We start from the raw sequence: 10,072 nt of genomic DNA, 5'->3' as shown, positions 1-10,072 counted from the left end.
TTTTTTTTTTTTTTGAGATGGAGTGTCACTCTCTCACCCAGGCTGGAGTGCAGTGGCACAATCTGGTCTCACGGCAACCTCCGCCTCCTGTGTTCAAGAGATTCTCCTGCCTCAGCCTCCCGAGTAGCTGGGACTACAGGTGCATACCACCATCCTGGCTAATTTTTATAATTTTTAAGTAGAGACAGGGTTTTGCCATGTAAGCCAGGCTGGTCTCAAACTCTTGACCTCAGGTAATCCACAAGCCTCGGCCTCCCAAAGTGCCGGGATTACAAGTGTGAGCCACCTCGCCTGGCCTATCCTGGTATATTTTACAATCACAAACATACAGAAACAACCTAAACATCCAATAATTTTAAAATTATTTCTATATTATGATATTTGTCAGAATAATATGCAGCAAATCAAATCATATTTACAAACTATATTGAGCAAAATGGGAAATGCATAAGATGTTATATTAAATAAAATGTTTGTACAGACTAGTGGTAGTAAACATGCCTTGAAGAAAAGAAATGCAGAATATTAACTTAGAAGGTAAAATTTCTGCAGTGAGCCTATAGTACTTCCATGATATGAAAAAATATTTAAAGATAGGGATTAACAATCTTACCCACATAACCAAGAAATGTCTTGCCACAAGTGCTAAAAGTAAATTTAAAATGTTCAAAATATTTTAAAAGTAGAATAACAGATTTGAAAAATTAGCTATTCTGTCATGTAATAGTTTTGGTTAAAGATGTTTATTATATTCATAAACGAGTTTTGTTCACTGAGTTAAAGTATTATTAATTTTAAATCCCCATGAAACACAATCAATATTAAATGCCAAATAAATGTTTGTCAAGCATCTAGTTTTAACAAAGTTTAGTAATTAAAGTATGAAACTAAAAAGTAGAATGATATGTACATGAATGTCAAGTATAAGTACAAGTACCTGTATGTCAACTATAAGTACATGTACTTCAAGATAAGTTTATGCTCTTTCTGTTATGTATTGCAGAAGGTGCTTGAAATACATTTTTTGAGGTATACCCCTGAAATCTAAGTAACCTTCCAATTAATTTCTACATTTTGAAAATGCGTATATAATAATGGTATCTAAATTATACCAAATCTATTTTTTATGTTTTAAGTTATTTAGCATAACTTAGTGAAACTATGTTTGACATCACATAAACAGCCACTTGCTTGTGCAGCTATTTCACTCTGCCAGCCAGTGTGATTTGGGTTGTGTCATATTATGCAATAGCCTAAGTCTAACCAGCAAAGAAAAGTTGAGAAAAATGATCAAGAAGAGACATAGGCCTCATGTTGAATAGTATCATATTTTTACTTTACATAATTATCACACATTAATTCATGTCATTTGAGGAAGGCAGATTAAGACATTTTCATTTTGGGGGAGTGACGTCATTGCCATAATTTCTTCTAACAACACAACTCTTTGTTTTTCAGCTGCTTCTTTGCTTTGCATTCAGGCAGATGAGCTACAAGAAGCTCTCACCTCCCACTGTGTGGTCACTAGAGGAGAAACAATTATTCGACCCAACACTGTAGAAAAAGCTACTGATGTCAGGGATGCCATGGCTAAAACTTTATATGGACGTCTTTTTAGTTGGATAGTCAATTGCATTAACAGTTTGTTGAAGCATGACTCATTACCAAGGTAAAAATTTTTACAGAAACATTTTTTCCCAAATATCAGGTGATGTAAATCTATTTTCTAACTGATTGTTTTGTATAGGTCTCTTTCAAGACGTTTCTTTTTTTTTTTTTTTCAGGCCCACAATACTTTTTTATTATTATTATTTGTTAATATATGTATATTTTATTGCATTTTAGGTCCTGGGGTACATGTAAAGAACATGCAGTTTACAAACCAAGTAACACTGATCCACTCTGCAAGATCTGGAGCTTCATCATCATCCTCCTCTCCAGTAGCAAGTGGTGCTTTTCCATCCACACATTGTTTGGAGAGAGCTTCAGCCAGTCTCCTTAAACTAGTCAGACTGTCTGCCCAAAGCTTAAGATGCTGGGTAGCACTTCTGTCAGCTGCTTTGTCTCAGCATGGCCTGTAAAGGTGAAAGTGTTCGCTGCCAGAGATGCCTGCACTTTAGGGTTGTTAAAGTGGATCACTGTTCTTCGGTTTGTAAATATATTCACCTCTTCAATACCAGAGATACTGTTTACCCCTAACTTCTTTAAGGAAAACTGAAGTTTTTAATTATCTGCTGTGGCTGTTCTATGAACCACCTTCTTTTTCTGCGAGCAGTTCCTTTCCCACCAATGTGCACCTGTGCCTGCAGTTTGGCAAGTTTTTCCTGGTTCATGATTGTTTCTTTCATCTTGGCAGCATGGATAAAGGGTTGCATGGGGAACTAGGGTTGATTCTCTGGGGGTCTCGGGTGGACCACCTGAGATTAGGCACACACATGCGGGCCAAGATGTTTCTAACTGATAAAATTAAATTATTAAAATGATAGTTTAGTTGATAACTTCACTTCCTAATAGTCCCACCTCATAATGCCACATAACTGTAAAATTTTTAAATTGCTGCAACATAAACTGTAGCAACATGAATAACACAATAGAAAGTGAATTTTTAAAAATTTGATATCTTACTATCAACTAATAGGTTCTTTTAATTAGAAGTTGTATCATGAAGCATATACCATTTTATGCTTATGTAAAATGTCAGCTTAGCAGTTCTTTGTATTTATTTTGAGGGTTTAAATTAAACCTTGAAGATAAATGTAAACTGTCTTTTCATATTTTAACTCTAACTGTAACCCCATTATATCCTCACTGTAAATCCAATGAAATTTGGTTCAGAAATGCACTAGATAAATGTAGGTAATAGTAAATGGCAGAGCCAGGATGTAAGTATTATTACCTGACTGTAAGTCTAAAGCCTTCCTTCTTAAATATAATTACAGCTACCATTGACTAAGTGCTCTCTATAAGCTGGGCTTGTACGTAGATCCAGGTCCTTACATTTGCATCTAAAGCTTTGTTCTGTGATAAATGGCATAATCTTTAGAATTTCGCATGTGGAAGAGCAAGATGGATGCCTACCATCAGATCACCTCCTTCACATTTGCTTACTAAGCATAAAAGACCATTATACACATTTCAAGTGTGCAATTCATTATTATTTTTTCACTAAAATACATACCACACCATAGTACCATGTATAGTCAAGATATCTAAAAGCCATTATTTCTCCATGTTCCGTGTCTCTCAAAATTGTGTCTGCACCTCCTGGGTACCATATATACCATTTTCCCATTTTGAGGTAATGGTCAAAATGGTTTGTATGTTCTTCTGTGGTCATCTATATTATGTCAAGCATTCATATGAAAATGGAAAAAAATCAGGGATTTTTATTATCTGTATATTCCAGAAAATATAGGCAAGATATTTAGTGATTTGGCCTCATTTTGTTAATTATCATCTGCATATTTGGCACTAAATGAAACCTACCCAGAAGGGGGGTCCACTGTAGCCTATGTACTAAATGTACATAGACTAAATATACTAAATGGCAACTTTCCTTTCCATTCGCTAATGAAAACCATCCAAATCTTAGATTTTCAGAATTTTTACAGAAAGTTTAAAAACTAAAGGGAGGCCAGTTGAAATAATTTAGTTCAACTTTGTCAAGATGTACACTAAGATTTTAAACAGCACATGTTGTATGCTAAGCTTTGCCACTAACTCGTTATGGGTTACTGTGCAACTTACTGCATTTGTCTGGGTTTTTCCCTCCTCAGCTGTTAAATAAGGGCATTGAATGACGAGTCAGTGGTCTTAGTTGTTGGGGTGTATCTTGGAGCCTTTTAAGAACATCTTGAAAACTTCCTTTTTCCTTCACTTCAAAATAAAAAATGGATATATTTCTACATGCCCACCAAAATATTGCACACTTATGATTCCAAACCACTTGAAAGCCATGAACAGATCCTACTTTAAGAATCCCTGAACTAGGTCATTTTTAAGGTCCCTCCTGGCTCTAACACTTTTTTATGCAGTGAGTTAAATATTTATCTCTGTGGGATCCTGTGGGGCAAAGAGATTGTAAAGGGATAATAATTTTGATAAAACCAGCATAAGTATTCACTAGACGTCTTGGCTCATACAATAATATAGAATTATTATTCAAAATAGGAACTTTTGGAAATACTGATAGCTTTCCCTTTGTCCATCCCAGCACATATTTAAAGTATTCCACAGCCTGAAATTTGAATTCAATCACTTCCTCCAAATGTAGAGCAGACCCTTCAGCTCACAGTGTGCAGTTGCTGACTGTCATTTCCAAATCACTTCCTTACATAATGCTAAGTGTAACCCTGGAATACCTAAATGACGAACACGTAGAGAAGCTTTTGTACTTTCTTTTTAAATTTACATCACAATAATTCTGCAATGTATCTATTTCTTTGGGGAGGAGTAAACCTTTTGACCAATAGTAGAAAAAAATGTATTTGAAATACTTAATTGTGAAATAGTATTTAATTATATTTTAAAGGATTTAAATGTAAAAATAAATCCCTATGTATTTATCTTTCTCCAGGTTGCCATTTGTTCTATATTTTAAAAACTATAAGTAAATGACCCAAAAGCAAATAACAATTCTTTAAAATAATTAAGATCTTTTAGTAAGATTTTCAAATTATTCTCTTAAAATTAAAGACTATACTCTTTAAGAGAGTTTTTGCTTTTCTGGGACAGTTTTTGATAAATATATTTTTGCTGTGCTCTAATCGCTACCCAGGTGGTTCTTGTAATTCCTGACTCACTCAAACCTGTTATTTTGTTCTTAGGAGAAGAAAAAGTTTCTTTTGTTTCAGTATATAAGAGTATCTAAGTGGTTTCTGTAGCTCAAGGAAAATATTGTTCCATTTTCATATAAAAATCAATATCTGCCATTATCTTTATGTGCTACAGACAGAAACTATTTTAGTGAAGAAAATTTCACTCTAAATGTATGTCTTTATAGTAGTTTCTTAGCTCAATCACAAATGGCAACTCTAAGATTCCCTGTTTTCCATTACCTCTTCAGGAAATAAAATAATGTCTCTTTTATTCTTCTAGTGAGAATGGTGATGAGCTGAGCATTGGCATTCTTGATATATTTGGCTTTGAAAATTTCAAAAAAAATTCCTTTGAGCAGCTGTGCATTAACATTGCAAATGAACAAATTCAGTATTATTATAATCAACATGTGTTCGCATGGGAACAGGTAAGCCGAAGTACTTACTATAAAGATGCATGCATGTGTATATCATATGCAGACTTGTGCAAATGAAGCAGGACCTTAACAATAGATCTAAAGCCTGTGAGTTGATATGTGATGTTAAGTGTCCTCCACTGAAAATCGGTACACTCCTCTCCAAAACTTAGAATTCTGAGCCTTTGCAAACAAAGAAATTTCCTTTGAAAATTTAAGTAAATAAATGTGTCCAGCAGTTTTTCTTTCTGTAGACTACATAGCTGAAATTCTGTTTGAAATTTCACTAACCATCTAAAAGCCATTAAACTTCAGAATTCCAGTAGCTAGGCAACAGAACATAAGTTAATGGGTTCGATGCAAACGCCATGAAATGATCATTTTGTCAAGGTACAATGTGTAATTTATGAATCACCTTCAAAAAAATATTCCTCTTTAGAGAAAAATGACTTACTTGAATCACATTTGACAAACTGTAATACTAAGAATATTTAAATTATTTTAAGTCTAAAACAGTCATATTTAATATCATCCAGTATGTCATTTGTCTCCTTCAAATAATATTATATTGCTTTGCATTTAAATTAGAGGTACATGAACTTCATTTTGTTCAAAATATTTAGGCTTCTTAAAAATTTATTTTGGAATTACATTTTGAAAACAGTGGTCACAAAATAAAGCATTTAGATTTTGACATTTCTTAAGCCAACAAAAGACATAAATTTAAGACCTTATGTGGTGGTCAGCTCTCTTTTATCTATCACAGGATGTTCCATCAAATATTCATTCCCTCTTCCTCTCTCCCTCTTCTTGTCTCCTTCTCTACCCCTCTCCATTGGTGCCTTCCCATAACCTAGATATGTGAAGAAATCTCTATAAAATCTTAAAAGCAAACAAAATAAAAAACAAAGCCCTTTTCCATTCTGCTTACCTCTGTAGCATGGTCCTCTCTCTTCCCCTCACAGCCAAGCTCCTTGAAAGCATATTCAGCACTCACTGCATTGCATGTCTTCCTTCCTCATCTGGCACACTGAGTCTGCAGTATCTGGCTCTGACCTCCCCGACTCCCCTGGAATGGCCCTTCCTTGTCTCAACATCCTAGTTCATTTTTGTCTTTCTCACTAGGCTGTAAACTCCTTTAGGTCATATACTGTGTCTTAATTCTTTTTTTAGAGGCTGACATGTAGCAAGTGCTCAATAAGTATTAATTAAACTAATGTCACCTTACTTTAATGCTTCACAATACTGACAACATCCATTTGAACCAGAGAACAAAACAAGTAATACATTCTTGGTTTGGACTCTGATACGATCTATCAAAATTGCTGACTTTATGGGACCAGCTGCATCCCCAGGCATTGCCCATCTGATGAGTTACTGACTTGCATTGGTAGATCTCTGCTGTTCTTTTGGTGATTGGGTAGACCCTGGTTTTAGCCTTAACCAAGGTACAGATATTTCAGTAATTATTGCTTTTCACGTTTTATAAAATGTTAGTTTACAAATCGATTTTTTTAAATTGAGATAGAATCTCACTCTGTCATCCAGGCTAGAGTGCAGTGGGGCAATGTCAGCTGACTGCAGCCCCTACCTCCCAGACTCAAGCAATCATCCTGCCTCAGCCTCCCAACTAGCTGGGACCACAGGCATGCACCACCACACCTGGCTAATTTTTGCATTTTTTCCTGGAGACGGGGTTTCACCATGTAGACCAGGCTGATCTTGAACACCTAGGCTCAAGCCATCTACCTGTCTCAGCCTCCCAAAGTTCTGGAATTACAGGCATGAGCCACCAAGCCCAGCCTACAAGTTGCTTTGATTGCTAGCCTTGAATTTCATTCATGATTCCAATGCTATTAATTCCTTTGTCTATGGCTTGTTACAAAAATTATTCTATAAAGCCCTTTAAGATAACCTTGAGAGGATTTCAGAACAAAAGAACTCAGAATTTCCCCCAACAAAATAAAAAATTCAACTAGAATCCAGAATTATACAAAGCACTTTGAGGAATTAAAACAGTTTCCAGTCCTTCAGGTACCTGGAGTAACTACCTAGGAATTTCTGCTTCATAATCTTATGAAACAAACAGTGGCCGCTGAGCACAATCAAACTGATGAATGTGTTATCCAGGAGACACAGAATTAGTCAATGACTCTCTTGATTTTAACACATGAGTGTATTTGTTTTTTCTTTCTAACTGTCCTGTGAAGGCTGAAAATATAACTGAGAAAAACTAACTAACTGTATGTATTAGCTATCGCAGACAAAGAGCACACTTACACTAATTTCCATAAATGAGAAACTGCTATTAAACCATGAATTAAAGTCATTGTCTACATTTTTTGGTTGAATATAATCACAGGTTGGACCTGAGAGCTCCTTAGTTTAATAGAGCCATTATTGCCTATCAGAAAGAAATAGTGTTCTCACTTTATGAGTCGTACAAATGATCTGGCCAGATCTCAGCACAAGCCTTGGGCAGCACCTTTACGGATGAATCACTTCTGTTCTAGCTTAAACCAATAAACATTATTTTTATTGACAGTTTACAACACTGGAACATAAATAATAGTCTGCTGAAAATGTTTTCCTATTTAGTCTAATTTAAGTATATTTGTAATAGACAATGGGACACTCCAGCAAAGCTGTTTACAAAGGTATTTTGAATATCATTTCCCCATTGCCTTCCATTTAAAAAAGATCAATAAATTACAGTAAAGTATTTTTCATGAAAGAATTTATAATGGTGACCTAATCTATAGCATGCAGAGTAGATAGTTTTATGCTTCCTGGAATTATTTCCAACCATTTGTATTACTTTTGAAACATTTTCCTAAATCCAGGAATCTCTATTATCCACTCACTGGTAGCTATACCACCTTTCTCTTCATAACCTACTTTCCTATGGACATTTACTATGTGCCTCAGAATCTCTTAATAACAACCTGGAGCATCCAATTTGTATCCCTTTATTTTCCTTATTATTTACATATTTAGAATGTTAAGAGAGCTTGTGTATAGAAGCATTACTTTTCTATGTGTAAAATATGTAGCTCTTAAAATTTTTCTGCAGTTTGATATTTCATATTATTTGAAGCTTTTACAATTTCCCAGCACAGGGAGAACAAGAGTTCGCATTTTTACAGGATATATATTATCACTATTTTTTAGAATTTTTGAAAAATAGTTATTTCATTAAAGTGTTATTAAAAATATGTGTATCTAGAAAGAGAAAGAATGAAAAATCAAACATGATAAAGCATTAACAGTTTTGAAATAGCCACCATGTAAAAGGTACATGGGAGTTCCTTGTACTATTTTTAAATTTTTCTGTAAGTTTTAAATTATTTCAAAATGAAAAGTGGCAAAAGTTTTTTTTTTTTTTCACCCTAATAAACATAAACATAGTTCATCTAGAGTTCTGGTAGCACTCTTACAGAAATCTTAGATTTTCAACCTTTATAATTTTTGTTTGAAAACAGTGGATTTTTGTCAATGGTTAGAGTAAGTAACTTCTCATTGGTTTCTTTCCACCCTGGGTAGTTTTCATGAATATGCACACCATTTGAGGAGCGGTGAGTAGGAGTTATTTTACTAAAATACAGACTTCAGGGACTATGTGTCCATGTAGCTTCTTTCCTCCTGCAAACGTTCTGTCCACAGTCTTAACCACATTTATTCATTGAGTTTCAAAACATATCCAAGCAGTTGTGCATTCAGAAATATTAGAACTAGAAGAACCTAAATAGATTATCTATATTTCATTGATTAAAATGACTCCTTCCCCTCAACTGTGATTTGCCCAAGGTTATAGAACAATGAAACGAAACCAGGACCTAAGTAAGGGGCTTCTGACAGTTCTCTACAGTTTTTCTCATGAACAAACAAATAAGCAAGGACCAGGGATCTAGTAAAGTAATCTCGTATGCAGAAGAAAAAGGCGCTCTTTCCTTCATTTCTTTCTTTCTAAATAAATAAGAGCACCTTTTCTTCTGCATAGGGGATTATTTTATTAATCTATTAGATTGCTAATTATTAGATTATCATTATTAAATTATAAACTATTATTTAATTATTAGATTATTTCTATTAGATTAGGAAGGAGGAAGGAAAAGAAGCATAGGTCAGTCTTAACATGAAAGGCCAAGGAGAATCAACATAAGGCAGGATAGAGGAAGACAGGAGATCCCGAGGGGCACTGAGGCTGGCAGCAGAGGCTGGCAGGGACTGTGACAAGGGGAGACCCCTCACAGGAATTAGAACTAGAAGGTGGAACAACTAAAAAGGAGAATACAGCCACAAACAAAGAAATCTCAGACGTGACTTCAGGGTTGGAGTGGAAAGAGCATTTTTGTCATGCCCTAAAAAACAGAAGCAATCAGTGCAGTGGCTCACGCCTGTAATCCCAGGACTTTGGGAGGCCAAGGAGGGTGAATCACCTGAGGTCAGGAGTTCCAGACCAGCCTGGTCAACATAGTGAAACCCTGTCTCTACAAAAAAATACAAAATTAGCCAGGTATGGGTGGCAGGCATCTAGCACCCCAGCTACTCGGGAGGCTGAGGCAGGAGAATTGCTTGAACCCAGGACCCGGTGGTTGCAGTGAGCCGAGTTTGGGTCCACTTCACTCCAGCCTGGGCGAAAGAGCAAAACTCTATCTCAAAAAAAAATAAATAAAAGAAGAGAAACTCTATCTTTTTTATCTTTAATTCTATTTTCCCCAGCCCGAACTACCCCTAATCACACACAGAGTAGGCACTTCATGAATATTTGAGGAATTTGAGTGTATCACATCCTCTGCAGTGATCTGTACCAAGACAGTACCACAAACCCAGGTGAAT

The 10,072-nt window shown here is 35.3% G+C and overlaps 1 protein-coding gene and 1 pseudogene across 1 annotated transcript in view; one reads left to right on the top strand and one right to left on the bottom strand.

The window, feature by feature from the left end:
• MYO3A (myosin IIIA) overlaps positions 1-10,072 on the top strand; it is a 242,248-nt gene that overhangs the window by 155,902 nt on the left and 76,274 nt on the right. The window contains exons 16-17 of the mRNA XM_032244076.1: positions 1,459-1,669; positions 5,098-5,245. Coding sequence (XP_032099967.1) covers positions 1,459-1,669; positions 5,098-5,245 — 359 coding nt within the window. The remainder of the gene's footprint in view (positions 1-1,458; positions 1,670-5,097; positions 5,246-10,072) is intronic.
• Positions 1,832-2,348, bottom strand: LOC116527257 (annotated as a pseudogene).

This window comes from Sapajus apella, unplaced genomic scaffold (assembly GCF_009761245.1).
Source record: "Sapajus apella isolate SASKATOON/1434 unplaced genomic scaffold, GSC_monkey_1.0 scaffold53, whole genome shotgun sequence".
NCBI lineage: Eukaryota > Metazoa > Chordata > Mammalia > Primates > Cebidae > Sapajus > Sapajus apella.
Note: the sequence above shows the minus strand (reverse complement) of the source record. Positions and strands in the feature narration are given on the sequence as shown.